This window comes from Vicugna pacos, chromosome 10 (genome assembly GCF_048564905.1).
Source record: "Vicugna pacos chromosome 10, VicPac4, whole genome shotgun sequence".
Classification (NCBI taxonomy): Eukaryota; Metazoa; Chordata; class Mammalia; order Artiodactyla; family Camelidae; genus Vicugna; species Vicugna pacos.
This window is the reverse complement of record NC_132996.1, coordinates 72677330-72703962: the sequence shown is the minus strand read 5'-3', so window position 1 is coordinate 72703962 and position 26633 is coordinate 72677330. Positions and strand designations below refer to the sequence as shown.

Here is a 26633-nt window from a genome sequence, read left to right as displayed (position 1 = left end):
CGTTCAGCATTCTTTCCGTGGGATGACAGCAGCGTCGAGTCCAGGCCTGAACGCTTCCCTCCGTGTGTGCTGTGCCCCGTGAGCCATGAGGCCTTCCGGTTTGGCTGGTGGGAGCAGGCGCTGCTCCTGGACCTGTGTGACCAACGTGCACAGTGCCTGCTAGTCCTTTGGGCGCCTCTTTCCCCTCGTAGGCTGGTCACACTCTCCAGAATCCTCCAAGGACCCTCTGCAGGTGTGCAGTGGCCTCTGTGTTCCAGCATCTCCTCTCCTGTTCTCCGTCCCGCAGACGGTCGCTGCCTTGGCCTCCCTGCATCCTCAGCCCGTCACCTGCACTCTGGGACCTCGTCCAGCTTCACCTGGTCCTTCCTCGGACCATGGCCTGGACACTGTGAAGGCTGGGGGCAGTCAGAGGGCTCACCCCACTTGTTTCCTGTCTCTCACACATCACTGTCCTGCATTTTTTTTCAGTTTGGTGGGATTTTTATTTTTTATTTTTAAAAAAATTTAAAATTAAATATAGTTGAATTACAATGTGTTAGTTTCAGGTGTACAGCAAAGTGGTTCAGTTAGACATGTATATATATATATATATATACATATATATATATATATTCTTTTTTAGATTCTTTTTCATTATAAGTTATCACAGGCTATTGAACAAAGTTCCCTGTGCTGTACAGTAGGACCTTGTTATTTGTCTGTTTTATATACAGTAGTTTGTATCTGCAAATCCTGAACTCCCAGTTTATTCCCCCCAACCCATACCTTCCCATTTGGTAACCACAAGTTTGTTTTCTATGTCTGTGAGTCTGTTTCTGTTTTGTAAATTTGTTCCTTTGTCTCATTTTGTTTGATTCCACATATAAGTGATATCATACGATATTTGTCTTTCTCTGTCTGACTTATTTAGTATGATCATCTCTAGGTCCATCTATGTTACTGCAAATGGCGTTATTTCATTCCTTTTTATGGCTGAGTAGTATTCCATTGGATGTATAGACCACATCCTCCTTATCCAGTCATCCATTGAAGGACATTTAGGTTGCTGTCCTAATTTTGGAAAAGTCCTGCATTTTTGGAAACCATTTCCCCCCTATATTTTGAGCATATTTCAGTGGTTCTAGGCAGGAGACTACATCCAGTATCTGTTAGTCTCTGCCTGGAGGTGGAGTCTCCCTCCCGTGTCTCTGTCTGCCCCCTGTTTCTTGTCTCCATCTCTCTCCTTCCAGCCCGGGTTCTGTCTCCCTCTCCTCACTGCTGGCCTCGCTCCTTGCTGGGCTGCCAGGCTCCCTCTCTCTGTTCCGCGTCTGCATGACTGTGAGCATCAGCGCCCTGGGCGCCACGTTCACAGCACCTCCGTGGCTCGGGGGTGAGGCGGCCTGCGTTTCCTGGGGGGAGCTGTCTTACCCAGTCGCGTGGTCTGCCTGCCCCCCACCCGGTCCAGGACCCCGTGACTTCCACTGATTCTTCTTCACATGTGTCCTCGGCTGGACGAGGGGTGCGGGCGCGGCAGCACCGACGCTAGGTCTCGTCCCTGCTCTCCTGGTGGCAACGTGCAAAGGGGAGAAGACGCAGATTTAATAAATCCGAGGGGGGAACGGCAGCTGAGGAAGTTTTGTAGCTTAAGAAAGGGGCGTCGGGGGCGTTTCCGAGGGCCTGGCTGAGATGGGGGAGGGAAGGGAAGGGACAGTTCTGGGCAGAGGGAACAGTGAGCTCAAAGTCGGGCCCGCTCTCCACGTCCCCCCGGGGCCCCAGCATCGAAGCCCAGTCTGTGTCACTCCCAAGCCTGTGCCCTTTCTGCCCGTTTCTGGTCTCTGCCCCCTTGTTAGCCGGGGGCTCCTAAAGGCCTTTGTGTCAGTGTCAGTGGTGAGTACCTGTCACTACGCTTGTGTCCTTGTTCTGAAAGGTAACAGGACGAGGCCTCAGCTGTGTGGTTCTGCCCAGAGAAATCAGCTGGAGGAGTCTTGAGCGGCGCTGCTGCCCCGAGTGACATCCCTGGTGTGTCCGTCTTCCGAGGCTGTCCTGGGTGACGGCCACGAGCTGGTGGCTTCAAGCCGCAGAGCTCGATCCTCTGACGGCTCTGAAGGTCACAGTCCAAAGTCAAGGGGTCTGGAGGGCTAGCTCCCTCTGAAGGCCCCGGGGAGGAGCCGTCCCGCCTCCTTCACCTCCCGGCGGTGGCGGCAGCCTGACATTCCTTGGCCTGTGGACACATCACTCCACCCTCTGCCTGCGGCGTCACCCGGCGGTCTCCCTGCGCCTCCACGAGCGTGGTCCGCATCTCCCCGCGGCTTCCTTGTAAGGACGCCAGGCGCTGGAGTTAGGGGCCACCCTCCGCCAGTACGACCTCATCTTAACTAATTACATCTGCAGAGACCCTGTTTCCAGACGAGACCCTGTCATGAGGTGCTAGGTGGACACGGACTTCAGGAGGGGCCTCGGTCCAGCCCAGGACGTCGGGGTTCGTGTTGCGTGAATGGTGCTCTCGCTGGTGCTGCCTGCCTTCCTGGAAGAGCAGACCCTCGGGCAGAAGTCAAAGCTGTTTTAGCAGAACCCCCCCCCAAGCCTGGGGAGGTGAAGGAGCATTTCTCGGGGGCTGTTTGCCTGGCTGGTCAAGGAGGAGGGGTCAGCAGTAGTGCACGTCGCTGTGCCGGTCCTGGGAGGGCGAGGCACCCCAGGCTGCGCGAAGCGACGCGAATACCGAGGCCAGCGCAGCGGTCAGTCCACCCGGTCCCGGCTGCCAGGATGACCCGTTCTCGAATTGATGTCTCCCTTTTTCTTCATCTCGTCCTTCTGTGAGGGCCCAGTATGATTTTCCTTTTATTGTTACTGAAGTTTACAGAAGTCCAGTGGCTTGAAAAATAAATGGGATAGGTTTACAAAGCCCTGTCAGACAAGTGTTGATACCGCTCCCAGCCGGGAAGGGACAGGTATGAGCTGGGGGGGGGTGGGGGCGGGGCCTCCCCTCTCAGCCCCGTCTGCCCGCCCAGTGCAGCCCTCACGAGTGTGTTTGGAGGACCCTGAGTGTGGACGTGCCGGCGTTTCCGTCGAGTTCCCCCTCTGAGGGGCTGCAGGGCTCTGGGGGACGTGGGTTGGCTGCTGCGTGGGATGCTGGGCACCCCCGGCCCGGCGCGCGGGGTCGGATGCTGACCCGCAGAGGCATGCGCGGCCCTTGTGTGAACTGGGCAGCTCTCTGGGAGGCTGCGTGTTCTCGTGGGAGATTGCGTTTAGGGGCGCGTCCGTGCTAACACAGTCCTACTTCAAGAACCTTTCCCGAGAGAACCATTAGAAATGTGGGGGAGGTGAGGAGGGCACAGCTCAGGGGTAGAGCACGTGCTTAGCATGCACGAGGTCCTGGGTTCAATTCCCAGCACCTCCACTAAAAAAAAAAAGAAAAGAAGAGAAATACAGGGGAAGATGCTTAAAATGTTGCTTCTTTTAAATACAGTTCCACGAGGACCCATGCCTTCAACACCATGGCGCTCCGCCCGCGTTCTTGGTGTGGAAGCCCTCTTGGACATCCTCCCTCTGTGTGAGGTCAGGGAGGGAGCTGCCGGATGGTGGAGAGGACGAGGATGGCGGCTGCTAAAGTGTTTTGAGAGCTTCTTTTGTGCTGGGGTGTGTGGGCTGGGTTGGAATTCCTGACAGCCCTTTGCCCCTTTTGGTGACACACTGAGCACGCCCCAGGGCGGTGCTCCGTGCTGAGCGAGTGGTGCTCGAGGTCTTGTTGGAGCCTTGGGCGCCCGGGGGGGTGGTTCCCTCGCGCCCACTGCTGCAGCCCTGGACCAGGCCTCCCAGCCCGGAGCTCCAGCGTGGCCCGCGGGGGAGCTCGGGAGCAGAGGTGTGCCGTCCCCAGATGGCAGGGACCGAACGCTTGTTTCATCTGCTGACGCCCAGCCCCCAGCGTGGCTGAGTTTGGAGGTGGGGCCTCTAAGGAGGTAATTAAGGTTCAATGAGGTCACAAGGGTGAGGCCCTGATCCCGTAAGATTAGTGCCCTCCTGAGACAAGGCCCCAGAGAGCTCCCTCTCTCCGGGTGAGAGTGCAGCCGGGAGGAGGTCCTCTCCAGGGAGCGACCACAGTGGCGCCCGGGTCACAGACGGTCAGCCTCCAGACTGTGAGGCGTGGATGTTTTGGTTAAGCCATCCCGGCTGTACTGTCTGTTAGGGCAGCCTGAACAGACTCAGACCCCGGGCTCACCCAGACTGGCTCCAGCAGAATCCCCAGTGTGTGCTGGGCATCTGCCTTCCTGCAGCTCTTGTGATTTTATTCACAAGGAAGGCCCAGCCTGTGGTCCCAGAGAAAACAGCTGCTCCCTTGTCATTCCCGGGGGGTTTGCGAGCTCTTGCACCTCTGTGAGCGTGAGATCTGCTGAGGTGCTCAGTGTGGGGCTTGGAGGTCACCCCTCCCGGCAGGCCTGTCCTGTGATCCGGGGGCTGGGGCAGGAGTGCAAATAGGGACCCATGAGCCATGTCCTTCCTATTTAAAAATTATGAATTGAGCTCGCAAGCCTGTTCGATAAAATATATGTTCTCTTTCTGCTTTCCCGGATTAACCTTCATAAGGACATAAATTTAAAAGTGTGGAGGTTTACCATTTTATATGACTGATATATGAATCGTTTTATGTCATTGGCAGCCTACCAGTGTGGCTGGATTTAATTATGACATCGCACCCTCGGGTACGGTGTCAGTGCCCAGCGATGTTTGGATGAGGAGTAAAGATAAACATCATTCATTAGTTATTAGATATTCCATAAAGTGCATCAGTCTTGCCTTCTGTTTAGCAAAATTCCTACGCGTGTTGTTGTCATCCAGGTTTTTACATAATTTAGGTTCCACTGAGAGCGGTCATCTAAATCATTAAAAATTTAATATGTTCAAAGTGTCCACAGCCTGGAGGGGTTTTCATAAAAATGTAAATTAAAAGAAATTTAAACCTCAAACTTTTTTCATAAGATCTCAAGAGCAGTAGCTGCTGCAGTGTTTCTTGTGGTCCACGGACAGGCAGCACAGGGCATGGGCGCAGCTCGGTGGTCGAGCGCGTGCTCAGCGCGCACAAGGTTCGGGGTTCCACCCCCGGTGCCTCCTCCACTAAAAAAAAAAGGCAAAATATGTATTAAAGTGAACGAACATCGTCATTTTAAGTCATGGTGCTTTCAACGGAAATGTTTAAATTTGTTTTTTTGGAGAGTTCATCTCAATGAATGTTGTTAGGGACAGGAAATGAGTCACAGTTCTGCCTCAGATGTCAGCGCAGAGCATCCGTGTCTTACTCTCCACACATTACGTCTGGATGTACGTGGATACACATTTCGGAGTGGCGTGGATTCTTCAGGACTCTCGGGTGTTCCTCGCACGCCACGTGCCTCTGCCGGGAGCGTCGAGTCCTCCGAGGACGGGGATTGGAAATAAGTGAGGAGAGTCACGCCTGGGAGCACCCGTGCCGCAGGGCGGTGTGCCTGCCGCGCTCCTGCCGTCTGGAACGACGCGCCCGGTTTGCCGGTCTCTTAGGCAGTCACCTTCCCTGCTCATGTCCTCTGCAAGCTCAGACGTCCATCTTTGCAGACCAGTGGAGGGTGTGGAAGAGTCACTGTCCCGTTGAAGTCAGCAGAGGACGAAGGGATGGCGTCTTCCTGCCAGGGGTCACGGAGGTGCTCCAGGAACGTGACCTGGGCTGGGTCCTGAGAACTGGGAGGGGTGGGTTGTTGGGTCAGCCAAGGGAGGGCATCCTGGGGGGGCTGCTCAAGGATGGGGGTGGGGTCTCTGCTCCCGAGCAGAAGCTAGATGCCAGCGTAAGACATGCCACCTGTTCTCAGCCCTGGCCGAGCATCTGTCCCACCTGGGGGACACCTGAAAGTGAGCGACTCCTGGATCCCAGCGCAGCCCCCTGTGCCCGAGCCGCAGAATGCGGGCTGGGAACCCCGGGACAGAGGGTGGAGGAGTTCCGAGCGGGGAGCCCTTCGTCTGGGAGGCCCCCCTGTGGGGTGACCAGGCTGTGCAGAGGTGAGTCAGACTCGACCTTGGGCTTGCTGTTTGGGCCTCATGCTCCTCACTGTGGGGGCACCGATGGTCCTTGAGCTAGGCTGCTGGACCGCGTGGTGTCCTGGGAGCCTAAGACGGGCGGACAGGCGTGTCAGCCTGGGAGCACCCGCCCAGAGAGCCTACCAGAACTCGGGCTGGGAGGGTAGCTCCCTGGTTTTAAATCCCGCAAGGGGAAAGGTGTTTTTCTTCAAGATCCTTTCTCGAGAAAACAAGAGATGAAAATGGAAATGGTGATTCAGAGGAGAGCCCAGTTCCCACAGCCGCTGGGATGACAGGAATTAGAGAAGAGCCATCCTCAGCCTCAACACCATCATTAGGGACAGTAGCAGGACGGGGTAGCTGCAGCCGCACCCAGGGTGCAGCAGGGCTGTCCCCAAACAAGTGACCGCAGAGCTTCCTGCAGGCTCAGGGACTGGGCCGCCGGCAGAGCAGCCGCCTCGCCCAGGCAGCCGCACAGAAAGCTGCTGAGGGCCCCGACACTCGATCTGAAAAATTTACGGGCTTTTTGTAACAGACACATCTTAGAGTTTTTTTAATGGTCTCTGTTTTTAATTGAAGTACAGTCAGTTTACAGTATTGTGTCAGTTTCTGGTGGACAGCATCATGTTTCCATCATACGTTTACATACACATGTTCGTTTTCATATTTGTTTTCATTATAGATTCCTGCAAGATTTTGAATATAGTTCCCTGTGCTGTACAGTAGAAACTTGTTTATCTATTTTATATACAGTGGTTGGTATCTACAAATCTTAAACTCCCAATTTATCCCTTCCCCCTCCCTTTCCCTCTGGGTAACCATAAGATTATACTCTATGAGTCTGTTTCTGTTTGGTAAATAAGTTCATTTGTGTGTAGGTGTGTGTGTTTTTTAAAGATTACACATATAAGTGATACTGTATGGCATTTTTCTGTCTCTGGCTTACTTCACTTAGAGGGACAATTTCCAGGTTCATTCATGTTGCTGCAAATGGCATTATTTTATTCTTTTTTTATGGCTGAGTAGTATTCCATTGCGTGCGTGCACGCGTGTGTGTATCACATCCTCTTGACCCAGTCATCTTGTCGATGGGCACTCAGGTTGCTGCCATGTATTGGCTGTTGTGAGCAGTGCTGCTGTGAACACTGGGGTGCAGGCATCTTTTCAAATTAGAGTTCCCTCCGGATACATGCCCAGGAGTGACAGACACATCTCAGTTTTAAGATCTCAGTGACATTTTGTCTCTCCCCCAGCATCTCAGCTCCGTAATCTTGTTTGATGCCCCCAGTTCCCATACTCGACTTTGTCTTTGCAGCTGGTAGCCTGTAGTTTAGAAGTTCACTCGGCCCTTTGGAAGCTAAAGACAGTGCTGTCCAAGCTGGAGCTGCCTTTGGTGGATGGCTTTCTGCCAGCCCTCAGCGCGGGGGCTCCACCGATGCCTCTGCCCCTGTTCACCCAGTGCTGCTGTGCGGCTGGGTGCAGGGCCAGACTTCGTCCCCCGCAGGGGAAAAGTCTTGAGTCTGTTCATGCCGTCACCATCAGCCAAGCCAGACGCTGCTCCCATCCAGACGCGGGGATGGCTAGCATCGATAGGGCACTTCGGCCCCTCGCCCTCACCACCAGCTGCTGGGCTCTAAGCTCGCATGCCCTCAGGGGCATGTTCTCCTGGCGGGAGATCACCTCCCAGGGGCGCCCCTGGGTGCAGCTGCACCCCTGTGGATGTCCAGCAGGGGGAGCGAGGGCAGGAGGCGCCCTGGCCCTGGACCCCCCCACCCCTCACCCCCATTCACAGTCCAGCAGCCAGAACTCACAGTCGGGGGGGACCCACACTAACCGCAGAAAATGCCAGCGACCCCAGTATCCGGAGAGAACCAGCCATACGGGTCACAGGGGTGTTTGATTTTACCTCGCGTTTTAGATCCTGAATGCAAGGTTGGTCAGGGCCGGAGACGGCAAACTAGGCGAATTAGATCAGACCCTCTGGGGGCCTCGGTCCAAGAGAACCTGCCCGTGAGGCTTGTCCGAGGAGGAAGTGACCCAGGAGGCGAACAAGACATCGCTCCTCTGGGCGGGGGACAGAGGAGGACACTGGAGCCCTCCGCGCTATTTGCTCAATTTTCCGTAAGCCTAGGAGCGCTCCGAAAAATAACGTTGGTTATACTGCCAGTCCTCTCGAGCACTGGTCGTCGGCGGGCTTGTTAGTGACGACCGTCCTGGCTGGCGTGAGGTGACGCCTCGTTGGAGCTCTGACTGCGCATTGTGACAGTGAGCGGTGCTGGGCACGTTTTCACGTGCCTGCCGCCCGTCTGTGTGTCTTCACTGGAGGAACGTCTGGTTTGGTCTTCTGCCCACGTGTGGGTGGGCCGCTCGTGTTTCTGCATTTGCTGCTGAGTTGTACGAGCTGTTGGTATGTTCTGGAAGTTACCGCTTGTCAGCCACGTCATGAGTTCATTCTCAGTTTCTTCAGAACGTTAGATGAATGAGCCGAGCACCTCATGAGGAGGTTAAGAGCTGGGTGCAACACGGGCCGGTCACAACCTCCTGGGAAGAAGACTCAAGCATCAGCCTGTGATAAAACCAGGACTTTTGTAGAAATTTTGCGGCCCCATTTACAGCGGAAGCTCAGGCAGGCCCAGCTGGAAAGGCAACCGCTCTTCCCGGGGCTGGGGAGGCGGAGACCGGGGCTGTCTGGAGTCTGGACGGGGAAGCGAGGAGCCCGCGCTCCTGTTGCCCAGAGAGCCGGCGCTCCCGAGGGAGTTTTGCAGCGTGGAAGGGAAGTGGGTTCATCTCATGAATGTTCCAAATCCCAGCCTTTCTGGTGGTTCACCCAGAACCCTTCTCCGTGCCTCACCCCGCCGTGTCCGCGTGGGGCGCACCGGGCAGGCCGTGTGGTGCTTCCTCCCGCGGGCAGCGGCCTTCAGGGGAGGTGGCATTCGAATTCAGGCATCTGGTTTGCCAGCGACTCTTTGTGGCTTGTGGATACTGACTTCGGCTGAAGGAGAAGATAACCAAGCAGCTGCACCATCCCAGAGCCTTCCTGGACGGACGAGCGTCCCAGATTGCCCAGCCCGGCGGCGCGTCTTCACCCAGCCCGTGTCCAGGCTGGCTGTGCTCGGCAGGGAGCTGGCCTCCGCGGGACGTGCCCCGGGACGTGAGATGCGGCCGCTGCGGGGGGTGGTGTCTGTCGTCTCTGGGGGAAGGTGTTTCTGGGGCAGGTGCTGTGGGACACGCCACGCGTGCTGCTCTCTGCGAGACGGCTTCATTGAGCGCTGTGACGCCGTCTGCAGTAAAGTGACTGGTGTGTTTGCCTTTCATCTAGTTGTTTCCCAGACTTCTCTGCCTGGGGTGGGCTGGGGTGTGTGTGGCGGAGCTGGTTCTCAGAACACGGCCCGGGCAGCGGTGACTTGGGGCATCATCAGATGTGACAGGGAGACCAGGGACAGCCGGTGTCCCAGCTGAGACGAGGGACAGTCTGTGTGGCATGGGGGGTCGGAGCTGACCTGACGGAGTGAGCCCGGCTTGCGGGAGGGGCTTGGGGGGGCTAGGGAGAGGAGCTCGGGGGGAGGCGACGATACCGACAGGCGGGCGGAGTGGAGGACGGGCCTCCTTCCCCGGGCTCACCCAGAGGTGCAAGAAGGGCTGGAAATGGAGACCTCATTCTAGACGATGGTTATGGAAGTGCCACGAAAAACTGGATCGATGGCGATTCTTGTCATAAATGTGGTTCATGCACCTGTTTAACAAGTGTATCGGGAGGGTCTCCCCCCTGTGTGAGTCTCCTGGGGCCGCCCTAGCCAAGTGCCACAGACCGGGCGGCTTAACCAGCAGACGGTCACTGTCCCCCGTCCTGGAGGCAGGAGTCTGAGGTCCGGGGGTGGGCCCGGCTCCTCCCGGGGCCTCTCTCCTCGGCGTGGAGACGGCCGTCTTCTCCCGCGTCCTCACGTGGTCATCCCTCTGCGTGTGTATGATCTCCTCTTCTTGTAAGGACACCAGTCCTGTGGGGTTAGGGCCCACCCCAGTGACTTCATTTGACCTAATCATCCCTTTAAAGACCCAGCTCCAGATACAGTCTCATTCTGGGATGCTGGGGGGTCAGAACTCCAACGTGTGAATTTGATGGGGGGACACGGTCCAGCTCACAACGGGCTAACGCCACGCTGGTGGCTGGGGTCTGCATTTACACAACCCCCTGGCCCCACGGCGTGGTGGAGAGCAGAGCCCCAACAGGTGGGGTGGCTGTCACCTGGTGTCACATGGGCTGCGGCCGTGGTCACTCTGTAGGGGAGGGGGTGGCTTCCAGGCAAGGTTTCCTGGAGGACTGGTGCTGGACTCGAATCCTGGTTTTCCCTGGTTCACACCCGTCAGGGGTGTGGTCTGATTCGCAGACCTCCCCCACCAGATTCTGATTCAATTACTGGGGCTGGTGCCTTTCTCCAGGAGAACCTGGGCAAGGCAGGTCACCCCGGGGGTATGTGGGGTGCTGTGTTGGAAGGCCTGGCATTATTTTCAGGGCGGCCCACCCCTCTTCCGGTTCCTTCTCAGTGGATGTGTCGTGTGGGTGCAGGGAAGAGACACGCAGAGTAAAGAAACACCGAGACGCGAGCGGTGCCTCTCTCCCCTTCCCCAGCTGCCCTCATCCTTCCACCTGGCTCGCTCCTCCTCAAACCCACCTGCTCCACACCTCCACTCGCTCTCGGCCTGTGTTAACCGGCGTCTGTGAGCGATTTTCCATCAGAGCAGCCGAAGCTAGGTTCCTCCCATAGGTTCCGGATTTACCATGTCCCCTGGAGGCTGCTCTCAGTCCTGGCTGTGCCCTCAGCCCGAGTTCCCTTGTCTGCACAGAGCCCCAGTGCAGCCCCTTGAGGGGGCTCGCTGCTTTGAGGATGAGCCAGCTTTATATATGTGAAGGCACTAAATAAATGAGTAATCACAAAATCTTGCTTCCAATGTGTCAAATACGTAGGGTGACTGAGATTACATTTGAATAATAACTTTTTTTTGCAAAAAGCCCCCAAATATATACATTATAAACTAGAGCCGGTGGGACTTCTGTGTTTTTATAGATCTTCATATAGGTGAATCTTGCAGCTGTCACCCTGATGAAGTCGGCCTCAGGCGTGAGAGTTTAGGTTTGTTTTTACCACGTGTCTTCTGGCCCAGGCCACGTTTTCACTGTGTCTGAGGAAGGAGTCAGTAGGAAACCCACGGCACCCGTGGCCCGCCTGGCCTGCCCAGCCCCCACGGCGCCCACGGCACCCACGGCGGAGGTCCTGTTCGCTGGCACCAGCTGCGTGCTTCCCTGGAACACGGCAGCAGCAAAATCCCGAGTCTTTGCTGAAACCGCTCTCAGCACCGTTGTTTTCTTTCTCCCTTGATCGGTCCCCAGCAGGGCCAGTGAAACCAGCTCGTTCTGAGAGACATTGAACTTCATCGACCTGTGTGTTTAAAGTTTGGCATTTCCCCCGAGAGGTTAGTTACACTGAGAAGGTTTGCCCCTGGGTGGTGCGTAACCTGCCCTCCCCTGCCCGGCGCTGGCCTCTCCTGGGGGGGCTGCTTTCCTGATTGAGTTGGGCCTCCCCTCTGGTCCCACCTGTGTGACGAGGGGCCCTGAGAGCCGCTTCAGCCCTGGTCCCCACGGCGAAGCCCGATGAGATGCAGAAGCCAGATGAATAACGTTTCGGTGCAAGTATGTCCCGTGCAGTCCTTAGGAAGTACTTAGGGCAAAAGGTGTCCAGTGTTTATCCAAAATGCAAGTGTCCCCGGGCGCCCTCTGTGTCGCTGGCAGTCCCACCCGGAGTTAATAATTGTTTTCCCCAGTGTTTGCTCCTCCCGTGGATCAGGTGATTATGTTACTCAGGCCTCTCATTAAGGTCAAGACCGTCCACCAGGGCTTCTGGCCCGCGCTCCCAGGGCGTCCTGGAAAGAAGCAAGCCTGGTGCTGCTTCAGGGTCCAGCGGGCCCCCCGGGCCTGAGTTTCTGTAGCAGATGCCGATGCAGGGGCGATGGTGGGGTCCTCGTGGCCAGGCGAGGTCTGAGGGCCGCGGGGCACTGGGACACGGGCCCTTTCCCCTTGGTTGTCCGTTTCGTTCCCGGAGTCGATTCAGTTGTAGCCTGGCGCCAACATCCTCCAACCACCATCCCCCCGCCTTTTATTTTCTGGAAGAAAGGCCAAGGGGTCAGGCACACTTGACTGTTCAGACCTGCATGTCCAAGACGGGTCGCCTGCCCAGTGGGTGCAGTGGCAAAGTCACCCTTGGAAAACAAGGAATTCCCAGCACTGGAGCGTGCCAGTGTTTTGCCTTTCATCTGAAACTACCATGTGTAAAACAGATAAACAGTAAGGTCCTACTTTCTAGCAAGGGAACTATGGTCAACTTCTTGTAGCAACCTGTGATGAAGAAGAGTTACGTGTAAGTGTAATGCAGTCGCTGTGCTGTACGCCTGAAGTCAGCACAGCACTGTGAACTCACTCCGCTCCAGGTAAACAAACCCTCCGAGGCTCAGGAGACGCGGGCTGTGCACACGTCCTGCACGCCAGCGGTGGCTGGAGTCCAGACGTGGCCGGCGCCTGCAGACTTGGAGCGTGTGGCTCGGTCCCGGGCGCCTCCACCTGCACTCGGTGCTTCCCCATGACCTGCTGCCCCCCGGGGGTTCACTGATTGGCCGCTGTGCCCCAGACGCCGGAGGGGCAGCAGGGATGGACAGACCCCCTGAAATGCAGCATGGACAGGAGGAACTCGAGATAAAAGGCATTTCAGAGGCAAAGAAGGGCTTTAGAGGAAAGGGACCGGGTGGAAGAGAACGGTGGGGGCGCAATTTTTTTCTTTTTGGTTTTTCTTTTTAAAATAATTTCAAGCAGAGGTTGGGATGCACTAGAGGGGGCACACCAGGGCCTGTAGTGTGTGCCCAGAGCTGGGCTCTCCATGCGCCCGTTTCTCAGATGCTGGCACTGAGGCCCCTGCTGCCTGAAGCCCAGGAATTTTCTGGGGCCCGGACTCCTCCTGCATGGGAGCGCTGGTCCAGGGAGGCCTCTCAGCAGCGGACGCGCAGCCCCTGCCCCAGCCTGGCCTCCTGTGAACCCGGCAGCTGTTCCTCTTCATTCAGTATTGATCCCCACCTGTGAATGTGATGTCCCGTCCCGTCCTCTCTCGGCCTGTTTGCCCTCGGTGTCTGCTGGGCTCAGAAGTCAGAGGGGAAGTTGTAGTTCTTACTGGAGCAGAAGCCGCCCAGCGCTCATGTCCCCCTGTCAGGGCAGAAAGAAGCCACCCAAGCCTGGAGTGACCAGACCCACCCCGAGTCCGTCCCGACTGCTGACACGGCCCGCCACCCCCGGGGGAGGGCTGGGCTCATCCCTCTGCGTCTCTGTGCTGCTGCCGGGGCCTGCACACTCAGAGCCCCGGACTCGGCTCCAGGGGCACCCAGGGCCGCGGTCCTCATTCCAGTCACCTGGGAGCGTCTGAAGACAGGTCGATACGGGACCTCACCCAGATGGACTGAATCAGACCTTCTGGTGCTGGTGTTTTCCTAAAAGCTCCCAGGTAACTTCCCTGTGCAGCCAGGATATACTTCATTGGAACCTGGGACCTAGTTGGAACCAGTTATGTCTTTGCAACTCTGTAATATACAACTTATGTTTATATTATAATATGTTACAATAATTATAAATAATTGTAATATGTTACAATAATACACAGGTATTTCTATGTTATGATTATAATTGTGACTGTGATATATATCGCATAATGTGTGTATACAGTGTATAATTACGCCAGGCACTGCTGTTTTGTGCATCAATGGTGATTGAGTGAATGCATGAGTGAACGTGTCCGTTGAGTTGCAGCCGGGCTGGCTGGGACCTTCCTAAGGTGGAACCAGGAAGCCCCAGACCCCACCCTCAGCTGCAGCTCTCTCTGCCCTCACCAGATTCTGCACCTCTATGGTTGGGAAAACATTAAGCTGAAATTATAAAGGCATTTGGCAGTGAAGACAAGAATACTCATGTGCTCTGAAATTTCAGCTGAGAATTTTACTGGGTGTTAAAAAAATTAAAAAAATAAAGTGAATGAAGCCTGTTTTAAAAAATAATAAATTGAAAAATGAAAAATAATAAAGTGTTTAAGATATTTTAAAAAATTCCACTGGGGTGAACTTTGGAAATTTTGATTGAAGAAATAAAATCTTCCTGCGTGATTCGGATGCTCTGCTGCTGGAGATGGGTAACCTGTCCGGTGACCCCTCCCAGGGAGGGGGAGGGGGCCTGCAGGAGAGGGAGGCAGAAGACAGAGGAGGCCAGCATGGATGGTTGGGTGGCTCCATCGTTGGTTCTCAAACTCAGGGCCCAGGGGCCCATGAGAGCTGTGCTGGTGGGAGATCTGACGGTACTGAGTCTTTTGGTTCCATGGAGAGGGAGGGCGTCTGGCCAGAGGGGTCGCTGGAGCTTGGTCCTACCCCGAGGTGCCATGTGGCCGTGCCCAGCAACACCAGGTTCTCCTGATAGCCGCAAGAAGCCAGAAATCCAAGTTGTCATATGAAACTTCCAGGTTCATGACATTCAAAACCCTTTGCAGGCCAACACAACAGCACCTGTGGGCCACGTGACCCCAGCCCCTTCCCCGAGGACGGTCCAGATCCTCTGGGCAGTGAGGGAGCCCCTGACCCAGGCATGGTCTTGCCTTTCCCTTGGTGGTGGGGGGGGCTGCATTCCTCGAGTGGCTCCTGTGGTTTGCTGGGCTTTGCGTGTGCCCGCGTGTCTGGTGAGTCACCGTGGAAGTCCATGGACCTGGTGGCTGCCTCCAGGACTGACTCCACAGGCTGAGTAGAGAACCACTTCCAGGGGTGTCTGCTGTCCTTAAATGAACTGTGAACATAAGTGGTGGGCAGCAGCCTTCCCGAGCTGAACACAGAGTTGGCACCGGGTGACCTGCGTCCTACCCGGGACTTCGCCGCGCTCTGCCCGCCCTACCCCGTAGTGAAACAGAGCGGGGCCACGTCCCAAGTTCCTGGGGTAGCTGGGCAGGTGAGCGTCCTCCTCCCCGCCTCCCTCCCTCCCACTGTGGAATATTTCTGAGAAAGAAAGTGTAATATAGCGAACGTCAGTGTCCCTGCATTTGTCACAGTTTGGCATTCCATCCCGTGTGCGGGAGCAGTTTTAAGGAGACCACACGTGGCGAGGGGCGTCGCAGGCCCTGTGCACCCCTCCTGCCCCTCCCGAGTGTGGCGGGTCTGTCCCCACCAGTGCCCTGCACCTTCACTCCGCATCGTGCTCACGGTCCGTAGAGCTGTTTGCATTTTTCCGGCCCTTGTGGAAGTGACACCGTGTCATTTGATTCATCCTCCAGCCCCCTTCCTTTCTCAGGATTATGTTTGGGGTCCTCTGTGCATTGTGGGGGTTCACTCCTTCTCACAGCTGTGCAGTCCGTGGAAGGAGACCACGGCTTGGACAGGCAGAGCCTGCATGACGAGGGCGGCCTGCGAGCTGGGTTGCCCGGGGCAGCGCGTGTTTGCAGGCAGCCGTCTGGGCGTCTTCCCTGTGCGCGTGGCCTTGGCCTCCTCAGTGCGGGTGCTGGTTTGGCACAGCCCCCCCCCCCGGCAACCCCGGGTCACGCTGGCTTTTATCCTGACCTTTCTGGACACCTGCCCGCGGCGCTGGGGTGTCCCAGTGGGTGGCCTGCTCCCCAAGGTACGTCCTGCTGGCAGCCGTGGTCCGAGGTGGCGGCCAGCGCTCTGACCTGGCTCCTGCAGGGGAACTCTCGCTGCCCGTGGGGCGGGAGGAGGCCGCCACAAGTTCCGGGGCCTCCAGCCTCCCACACCGGCCTGCCCCCGCCCCGCCCCCCCCGTGCTCCTGGGCCTGCGGGTGTCTTGTTTCTGAGCCCGGCCCTGCTTGCTGGCTCGGCTTTACACGGTGCCTGTCATTGCCGTGTTTGCAGCAGGGGATATCGTAGCGGGAGTTTGGTGCCCTTCTGACCTGCAGCCTGCCTTTCTCCCTCCCCTGCTTCTCTGTCCTCCAGGAAACACAAAGGCAGCCTTTCCTCTTGCCTTGGGACGTTTCAGACTGCCACGCGGCCCTTTGCTTAATCCCCGTACGCCGGGGGCATGGCCGCTGCTGGCCCCGGCTCCTTCTAGGCGCCGGGGCGCCCAGCTCCGGGGCAGAGCGCCAGGGCCTCCACTGGGTCCTGCTGGCCGCCCAGCTCAGGCTCCGGGAGGAGGTGTGTGTGCGACACACACTGGTCACCCTGCCTGTGGTCACGCCCACAAACGCAGGAGCTGCGCTCCAACGCCCGTGTCCGCCGCACCCGGGTTTCAGTCTTTGGTGCTCACGTCTCCCTAATATCTGTTCTTCCCGCTGCCCCACATAGGCACGACCAGCCATGCCGCGCAGCCCGACATCCAGCGAGGACGAGATGGCCCAGAGCTTCTCCGACTCCTCGGAGGACTCGGACTCGGACAGCTCCAAGGAGGAGACCATCTACGACACCATCCGGGCCACAGCGGAGAAGCCGGGCGGCGCCAGGACGGAGGAGAGCCAGGGCAACACCCTGGTGGTCCGCATCGTCATCGAGGACCTGCAGCAGACGGTGAGCCGCGCCTGCGACTCGGGTCAGGGTGCAGCGTGCCCTGAGCCCACGGTGCCTCGGTCACCCTCTGCCCGGCGGGTCCTGGTAGCCTGCACGTCCCCTCCCCACCAAGCTCCCTGCCCGCCCGCCCACCCCATCCTGCCGCTCCCGACCTCCGCCCTCCCACCCCCCTGCCGCCGCCAGTGTCCGCCCCAACCTGTTCACTGAGCATCTGCCAGGAGCCTGGACAGAGGCCAAGCCTCGGGGACACAGAGACCAGCCTTGCGGGGGCAACGCACACCGCGAGAGCCTTGGCAGGCAGGACCCGAGGGTGCCCTGCCTCCTCCCTGCCGCTCTGTGCCCCCCCACTTGCTGGGATGCAAGCTCTGTCCGGCGTGCCCTTCCCAGCGCCGCCCACTGGACAACTCCTGGTTGTCCCTCGAGGCCCCAGCCTGATGCTGTTTCCCGAGCTGGTCCCCTCACAATCTCAGGGCTGCTTCTTGCCTGTGGTCCTGCATGTCCCCCTGCCACACACTTGCTTGGTGCCTGTGGGTCCTTGGTAAAGGGCCTGCCTCCCCTGGAGGGTTGGCTTGTGGGGCACCGGCAGGGCTGGGGTCGTGGCCCTGCTGTGCATGTGGCACCTGGGCAGTGGGCGGCTGAATGGACCAGCGGGGCCTGTGGGGGAGGGTCCTCGGCCACGCCTGCCCCGCACCCCCCTCCCAAGCACTTTTATACTCGACTCTGAGAATGCGTTTCCTGTGGGCTTTCCTTCCTTCTTCCCGGACTTTTCTTCTCCTGCAAGTCCATCACGGCTCCTGGATGTAATTGCAAACCGCTCGAAGCAGAGATGAGCACTCAGCAGTCCTGCCTCTCCTGGTGCCCGGCAAGGGCTGGACTCACACCGGCCACTCCTCACCCGCTTCGGGTCGGTGCTGCTGCTGGTCTGGGGTGCTCTCAGTGCTCGGGGCGTCCACAGGGTGGTACCTGGTGGTCCTTCTAACATTTACTCAGCGACCTGACCTTTTGAGTGTCTGTGATGAGCCAGGTGCTGCTCTGGGCGGCAGGATGGAAGCCTCAGATGGCGACTAAGGTGGCTTTGTATGGCGGTGAAGGGCTGGAAAAGTAACCAGAGTGATGGGTGGTGGTGTGGGGGGTGACAGGTGATGGCATTGGGGTGGGGACCTCTGCCAGGCTGCTGTCAGGTTACCCGGCACGTTAAGGACGATGCCTCCAGGCCCCCCAGGGAGACCGCTGGAGCGTGGCGAGTAGGGGGCCCAAGGGGGTGGTTAGAATGAGGTCTGAGCCAGGGAGACCGCTGGTTCTTCAGGCCCTGGGCGGCTGCCTTGCACCACCACTGCAGGAGGATGGATCAGAGGGCTCTGCCCTGCCTGCTCGGGGTCCTTCCTGTGGAAGGGGATGGTCTCTGCGTCGCCTGGTGCCGAGTCGTGCTCACGGAGAGGTGTTCAGGTTCTCGCGTGCCGGGTGCTGAGACGCGGGGGTGAGCACCCGGAGCGCCGCCCAGGAGCACGGCTGTGCGGGGGTGAATGTGCGTGAGGCCTCTGGGCAAAGCGGGAGGGGGAGGTCTTTCCAGCCGTGGTTCCCTTTCAGCGGGGCCTCGGGGACCAGGAGGGGTTTCGCTCCGGGGTGAGAGGGTGCCTGGGGGGTGGCTGGGTGTCGGGTGTGGTGTTGGGGGCCCTTCGGGCTGGGCTGGGCTGGGCTTGAGGTCCTGGGGTCGCTGCCAGAGTCTGAGTGCTGGGTGCGGGGTCTGGGCACACCGGGGGCGGGGCTGGGTCCAGTGACCTGAGAGGGGCTTCCCAGAGGCTGGCAGGTCGCAGACCCCCGGTCAGGCTGAGTGGGCGCCTCTGGGAGTTGTTGTCTCTCGGGAGCAGGTGACTGGATAGTCAGGGGGCAGCCCTCTCTGCCCCAGGCCTGGGTGGAGTGGACTCCCCTCCAGGCGCAGGACTCAGGGCACCTGGCCGGACCTTGGAGCATCTCCTGTCTGCTCTGGCGGTCTTGGTGTGCCTGTGAAGACCCCTCCTGTTAGGGTTGGGTGTAAGGAGGTGGGGAAGGCGGGCTGGGTCTGTGATGCGGCTCGGACAGGTGTGGACGGCCTCTGAGGTGTCCTGGATGGGGAGACCCCATGCTCTGCATTCAGCCGCTTGGAGGCCCCACAGTGGAAGGGGCTGTGCTGGGGATCAGAGGAAATGGCGGGGAGGCCGCTGCGCCACCTCCTGGCCATTTGGCGCAGGTGCGGTCCCTTGGCCTCCCCCAGGCCCTCACCTCCTGGTGCCCCAGGGTCTAGAGAGAGGGCTGGGTCTCTGCTCCCCCTGCCCCAACGCCTGCTCTTGGGGGCCCACCCCAGGCCGGGAGCACCTGTCACCTAAGAGCAGGGTCAGAGCTCAGGCTCCCCTGAGCCCCTGGACGGAATCTGGCTGCACTAACGTGGTGGCCTGGCCTTCACCTCCCCTTCTGTGTCATTCACATCTCTTGTCAGACTTACGGGAGGGCACAGGTGCCAGCCCACGGGCAGTGGTCAACATGGTGAAAGTTCCAGGCGTGTCCCCACAAGGGTTGCAGGCGATGGGTGGCCGTGTGTGGCTGGAAGCGCGTGGGTAAGGCTCGGAGCACACGCGTTGATAAGCCAGCGCGGTTAAGACGGTGGTGTTTGAGTATAAAAGGAGGAAACGCCAGTCATTTCTCTGCCTGAGAGGCTGTTTCCAGATAAACCTGTAAAGTTAACAGAAGCGATTACGAAACACGGGTGGCTGGAATCTTTGTTTTTGCTTTTGATTGCAGGTTTTTTTCCTCCTTTCTTATTGCCATGAGGAACGAAATGTTCTCTCCCTCTACGGTTTCGGGCGGATTAAGCTAATTGATGTAGTAAGCAGACCTCCGAGCCCCAGGCATTTAACACAAATGTTTTATTTCTCTGTGCTGGGGACTGGCAGGGACAAGGAGGCGGGGGTTCTGCTCCCCGCAGCCGTGCAGACTCAGGCTCCTCCCGCCTGGTAGCAGGGCTGCTCCCCGGGGTCTCCAGTGTCTGCCCAGAGAGTGGGGAGGGAAGAGAAAACTCGTGGGCCACATCTCTCCTCCCCACTTCCCTCGCTTCCTCTGGAGGCTGCCCCTGACCGCATGCACCTGGCCACAGAGGAGGGTGAGGGACAGAGGTTAGCTCTGCGCCCGGGAAGGAGACAGTCACAGAGGATGGAGAGCACGCAGCTGGTTGCACATGCACACGTGTGCACGCATGCACACACGTGCACACACACGGCCTCCCTCTCCTTCCCCATCCCCCAACTCTTGCTGGTGTAGAACTCTGCACGTGGTCACCGTCCATCCCACGTAACGGCCGTCCAGCTGCAGACCTCAGAGCCTGGTGTCTCTCAGTCCCCCTGCCGGGTAGACAGTGACCTTTTCTTGTCACAGCTCTTTGGCTTGTGCCACCTCTGAAGTGGGTGGAATTGATGGTCCGGGGTTTTCTTAGGAAGAGGTCCCGAGGGCAGGTCTGAGGACCAACGGGTTCTCGTCACTGGAGGTCGTCATGCTCTTTTTGTTTTGTTTTTAGGTTTTTTTTTTTTTTTTTTGGTGGGGGAGGTAATTAGGTTTATTTATTTATTTGTTTATTTTTTAATGGAGGCACTGGGGATTGAACCCAGGACCTTGTGCATGCTAGGCACGCGCTCTGCCGCTGAACTACACCCTCCCCTCGCCCCCCCTTCATGCTCTTTAAAGTCACCTTGACCCAGTGAGTCCTGGGCCACTGCCCACAGGGGACGCACGGGGTGAGGGCCCTGCGAACCTCTGGTCACAATGTCTTCATCCCCAGGCCTGCACCAAAGCTTGTTTTATGTGTGTTTCCTTTTTCAATTTTAACTCTTTAATTAAAATTTGTTTTAGTTGAAATATAGTCAGCTCACAGTGCTGCGGCCGTTTCTGGCGCGCAGCATCATGTTTCGGTCACCCATGTGCGTGTGTGTGCTCCTTTCCGCGTCCTTTTTCACTGTAGGGTCCTAACAGGTACTGAGCTTGATACTAACAGTGTGCGTCTCTGTGTAGAGAATATCATTTGATACCCACGGTTGACCCGTTATGAACACAGAGCTCAGGGCCAGCAGCCTGTAACTCACACCTGAGTGCAGCTCGCCTGCCACACGGGAGTCACAGCCTTCCGCCCTGAGGGCATCTGACCCCACTCAGCGCTGTGCGGGGGGGGGGGGGGCGGCATTTTAAGCAGCAGAATCGCCAACAAAAAGCACAGGCAGCCCGAACGGGGCGGAGAACAGAGCGGGGTAAGGACACTTGTTCATAAGATCACGGCCGACACAGGAGGCAGAGGGTCCTCTGTCCAGCTTCACGTCTTGCCCGCGTGCCTGTACGTGGTCACAGACGTGCCGCACGGATTAATTCGAGGTTCCAAATACATTTGAGTGAGGAGGCAAAGTCCCAGATACCGAGTCCACGAGGAACAAGAACCAGCCGTGTGCTTGAGTACAGCTCGTGGGTGGTTCTCCTGGGATGTCTTTGGGTCCCAGTTCCTGCCGCTCCTCACCCCACGTCTGCGGGGATGTGGCTCCCTGGTCTGCTTGCCCTGACCCTGCTTTGGACATATCTTGTTGGTGACTTGATTTCTTCTTTTTTTTTTTTAACTGGATTCCTGAAGAATCGACCTTGTTGTAGCAAAGTGTGTTACAGCTCAGTTGTGACAGCAACCTGGATCCTGGCAAGAGACCACGCAGCACTCAGAGAGCTGGAGAACTCAGGTTTATCACGCCGGCGGGCCCAGAGGAGTTAACACTCCAAGCTCTGGGCCCCGTCTGTAGGTTTACACAGGCTTTTATAGGCTGCTAGTCCATACTTTGCAACATCATATGTAAATAAGGTGTAACAAAGTTGACTGACTAGGAATCAGCTTCATAGAAATGGACCAACCAGGAGTCAGCTCTATGCAAATGAGGTGCTACAAATGGACCAATCAGGAGTGAGCTCAGGGAACCAATAGAATCTTAGGGGTAAGTTCCGCTTTCTTAGAAGCAAGCCGTTTCAGAGACAAAAAGCAACGCAATGCCATCGGGCCAGGGAAGCGGATGGTGCTGGCAGGAGAATAGTGGCCCTGCCTGGGGGTCCTGCCGGTCTTTTTCATGGGGCTTCCCGCCTCAACCTCAGCTACGAGCCCAGGGCGTGTTTAGTGCTGGCTCTTGCGCTTTCCCGGGAGCACGTCCGACCTGCGGGTCCTGCTTGACTGTCTCACAGAGTTTTCCTCCTCTCTCTCTGTTAGCCGTTGCATTCTCTGTTTCGGGGACACAGCTTGTCCTCTAGCGGCCTTTCCTTCTCTGGCTCCGTCACTTTTTCTGTGGTTGCTCTGGTGCCCTGGCGCTTCCTGTGTGTGCCTTCTCCCTGGTGCCTCCAGGTGCGCCCGCTCTCCTCTGTGCCTGGTGGTGTCTGATCTACCTCGGCCGTGTTGCGCTGCTTCTCCATTTGTGTTCACAGCTCTGCGCTCGCTCCTGTTGAAAACTGTCCTTGATGGCTCATTACTTCCCTCCCACGAGGTCCTGAGACCCGCTTTCTGACCAGGACAGAGGAGCTAGGTGTCTGGTTTCGGGGAACCAGCCTTCCTTTCCCCCGGGTCTTTCCCTGTAACGTCTCTCTTACTTCTGTGCGTTTCTCCCGTGGCTCCCGTGGTTTGCCAGCGACTTGCCCCGTCTGCTTGTTCTGGTCTCCTGGGTGAGTCAGGCTCGGGGGCTGTTTCTGGCCCTTTTGGACACAGAGGCCCGGGCAGGGGCGGGCTGCGTCTTTCCAGGAGGTCCGGCTTCTTCTCTTCTGAGACTTTCTGGTGCAGGAAGCTGTCCGTTCTCACGGACGGTCACCCCACCCCCCCAGAGCACCCCCATTCAGCGGGGAGCCCGACTGAGGGTCTCTGCTGGACAGTCAGCCCAGGGGTCTCGTTTTGTCTCCCGAACCCCTGCCCAGTCAGAGGAGGGAAGAGAGAAGGACCTCATGTCCTTCTGTCCAGACTTGAGCACACTGATGCAAAGTACCTGGATTTTTGTCCCCACCAGGACCATTCCCGGGGGTGAGGGTGAGGCCACAGTTGGGTTTCCCTAGGGCGCTCGAGAGGGGCGTTCCTGGCCTTGGCTTGTGCCTGTTTTCCACTTTGGGTGCTTTTGGGGGGTGACCTATATTTGGGGTCACAGGTCGGACCTGGCCTTGTCCCTTTTCCACCCCTGGGTGCGGCCCTGCTCATCAAAAGCCCCTCACTGGTGAGGACCTGGGTGACCCCACATCACGGTGTGGACCTGTCCTTACGCTGCCCAGTGTCAACCATCTGAGCTCCTGAATTCTCTTACACATCGATGCTGGAGGGGATCGGAGGACTGGGGAAGCACTCCTCTGGGATTTCAGACTCCAGACCTAAAGATCCGAGCTGGGAAGGCGGAGGAAGGGGGTGCATGTTGCTCCCGGGGGGCCACGCCCCTCCCCTGCCCACCGCCCCAGCGGGGCTCCCTGTGTGCCCGGGGCCGGCACCGGAGGTCTCCAAGCCTTCGGGGTCCCACCTGGAGGTGAGATGTGAGCCTCAGGCTGGGCGCGCAGCTGGGACCGGGCCACAGCCAGTGCCCATTGCACGTCTGTCACCTCTATGGCTGTCCTTGGTCAAAGCTTGTCTGCTGGCAGTGTCACCCTTGAGACCACCAGAACGGGGGGGGGGGCGGCCGTGGCCGTCTTGCTGTTGAGCAGCTCCACGGGCTGCTGGGTGAGGGCGTGGGATGTCGGGGAGGCCGTCATGGGCTGGGTCTGACACGGGAGACGGGCCTGGGCTCCTGCCTGGGGGGTTCCCGGGGCTGCCAGCGGGTTCCTCACCCCAGTGCCTGCCCGCCCGCAGCTTCTCCAGGAGCTCATGTGGCAGGTGGTCCCTCTTCCGCGCCAGGTGTCCACTGGGACCTGAGGGGCTGAATCTTAGGTGGAGAGCTTCTGGCGGTCACACCACTGGTCCTCCTTCCAGAAACGCTCCCCCAGGGCCACCGCACTCGGATGAGCAGAGTCCTGGGTGCAGGTGCGCGGGCCTGGAGGGCATGGTGGGCGGGGAGGGACCCTGGGGGCGGCGGGAGGGCATGCTTCTAGTCTGTATCATCGCAGATGCACAAAGACCTCACTGTGATGCCGGGCACTGGTCGGTAACCTTGGCCTTTTGAGCAAGAGTGCCACGTGCCAAAATCAACAGAAACTACAGATCTTGCGTTATTTCTATTTTGGGGCACGTGCACCGGAAGTGGGAGCAGGGTGGCCCAGGACACTCCCTGGCATTCAGCCTTCCCTGAAAGTCACAGCACGAGGACGGCGCAGAAGACAGAAGGGGACGGTGACGTGCCTTCGGGGTCTCCTTGGGTGTGTGTGGCGTCAGTGTCCGTGCTCACCTCCACCCAGGGGTGGGCACCGAGCGGTCCCCGGAAGCTGTCAGCCTGCACGTCCGTCCCCACCACCTGCCTGAGCGCATTAACGGACGTGCCGGCCAGGCTCCCCTCCTGGCGGAGGCTTCGGGAAAATGTCTCTCCTTTTCTGCGTTAATCAGTGCTTCCATTTATTACAAAAATGCGTCTTCAGGTTTATCTGATTTAGGAAAAAGCGTGTCAGCAGCTGTCCTGACCCCTCAGCCACAATTTATTTTGGTTCCCATTCCCTCTCACTCTCACACACATTCTCACTCTAATTCCTCCCCCAGAACAGAAGCCCGCCCTGACCCTCATCCCCACCCCGCCCTGCCCCTCATCCCCACCCCGCCCCTCATCCCCGCCCCGTCCCTCACCCCCGCCCCTCATCCCCGCCCCGCCCCTCATCCCCGCCCCGCACCTCATCCCCGTCCCGTACCTCATCCCGCTCCACCCCTCATCCCCGCCCCGTCCCTCATCCCCACCCCACCCCTCATCCCGCCCCATCCCTCATCCCTGCCCCCATCCCGCATCCCTGTCTCCCCAGCCCCATTCATCAGCTACCTGGACCCTTCCTGATCCATCACTTGCCTCCAAGTGAACTGTCAGGTCCGCTTGATCCAAGTGACCTTGGCCCTCCTGCTTATCACGGCGGATCAAAACAGAATTCCAAGAGCACAGAGGGTCCACCTCCTCCCGCCACAGGTTTTTAAATCCCTCCTTTTTCCTGTGGTTGCAGACAGTCACCATATTTGTGTGTTAATGTCCACGGCTTCCCGTGTTTTTGGATATAGGGAGGCCTTCGCCTGTCTTGGTGGTTTTCGAGCCCATCTCCTCAGCTGGTAGCTGAGATTCCAGCCCCCTGTTGCTGGCCTCTCATTCTGCAAAGACCCCAGAGGTGGGCGTGCGTTGTGAGGGAAGGTTCTGGAAGGCCGTGCCAGATGGCTTGTCACCTGAGGGAGCTGCATTGGAGCACGTGGCTGGGCAGGTGCCCAGGTCTTCATGCTGGGCCCCTCAGGAGGCAGGCGTCTCCTTTGGGAGGTAATGACAGCCTCTTCATTCCACTCCCGGGAGTCTGTCCTTGATTTCCTTGGGTGAGTCTTTCCAGAGGGGATGCCGTGGGTTGGGTGGACCTCCTGCACGTTCTCTGTGGCATCCAGGCACGGGGCGAACGGAGAGCCAGACGCTCTGGGCAGGAGGTGCGGGTGCGCCGAGCCCCGCCCCTACGGCCCGACCTCCCGGTCGTCCCTCCTGCCGGCTTGTCTCGCATGCAGACAGGACTCCCTTTCCTGGGGCCTCTCCCCTCCCTCCGAGATTTCTCCACCTCTCAGGGTGAGGCCGCCCTGACCCTCTGGCTGGTGGGAGGCCCTGGGCTCACTGCAGACTCCCTGCACCCAGGACCCGTTACCACGTCTGTCCAAGGACGTCCGCGTCTGTGATCGCATCTCCAGCCCGACCTTCTGTCCAGGGCCCGGACCTCGTTTCTCCCTGGACACCTCTTCGGTTGAAAGCTCAGAGATCCCTCGACACGCAGATGAACCAGCATGGGTGCTGTGACCCCATCCTCCTCCCCTCTGAGCCTCCAAACCTGGCCCCGCTGATGCCCCTTCTTAAGTGGTCACCTTATGAAAAGCCCAACTTTATTGAGGTGTAACTTACAGGCTCGTTGTTCACTCATTTTGAGGACCCCACGCGGCAGTCTTCAGTGAGTCCGCTGAGTCGTGCCGCCGCCATCGCCACCCAGGTTTAGAGTCTTCCCCCCACCCCCTTGTGCCTGTTTGCCATTCATCCCCGTCCCCACTGCCAGCCCCGACGACCGCTAACCACGTTGTGTCTCCGGGGCCTCCCCTCCTCGGTGTTGCACGTGGACGAGTCACACTGTGTCGCTTCTTTCACGCGGCGTCACAGTTTTGAGGTTCGTCCGCAGCGTGGCATCGGTCAGTGGTTCGTCCCGTTCGCTGCCGGGCGGTAGCTCACTTAGTGGCTGGATCCACCCCCACTTGGTGGCCAGTGGGGTTGCTCCCACCCTTCGGCTGTGAGCCTTCTCTGATGCCGACGTCAGAGCCAGGATTCAGGAGTTATCCCAGACCTGTCCATCGTCCCTCAGCCAAGCCACTCCCAAGTCCTGCCCTTTGACCTTCTGAATCCCTTTGAACCTGGGCCACCGTCTGCACCCCCACCCAGCCCTGTCACTGCCACCTTTCTCCTGGACCAGGGGACCTGCGGACCACGCTCTCCTCTCAGCACTTGTCCCTGCTCAGTCAACACAGTTGCCACTTTGTGGCTGAACCCGCCCTGTGAGTCCCTTCTGTTCTTAGGATAAGATCAAATGCACACGGCGCTCCTGCCCCTCCCGCTGGCGGACCCTCTGTCTTCACGCTCCCGCCCCTTCCCCGCACTTTCCTTGATGTTGACCTCACAGTTAAGCACGTGGGTGGCTGGGCAGTGTCCCTCTCCACGAGGGTGACCTCTGAGCCGAGCCCCAGGTGATGAGGGGTTAGCTCGTGACGATCTTCGCCTGGAACCTTCTAGGCAGAAGGTCGCAGGAGCAGCAGGCTTGAGGTGGGAGTGAACTTGTCCAGCGTGTCGAAGCAGCAGGCAAGAGTGAGGCTGCTGGCCAGAACGGGGCGCCTGGTTGGGG

General features: G+C 58.3%; 1 protein-coding gene across 1 annotated transcript in view; it reads left to right on the top strand.

Annotated features, from left to right (window-relative positions):
- SHANK2 (SH3 and multiple ankyrin repeat domains 2) overlaps window positions 1-26633 on the top strand; it is a 490743-nt gene that overhangs the window by 50987 nt on the left and 413123 nt on the right. The window contains exon 3 of the mRNA XM_072970511.1: window positions 16374-16592. Within this exon, the coding sequence (XP_072826612.1) occupies window positions 16386-16592 (207 nt within the window). The 5' untranslated portion in view covers window positions 16374-16385. The remainder of the gene's footprint in view (window positions 1-16373; window positions 16593-26633) is intronic.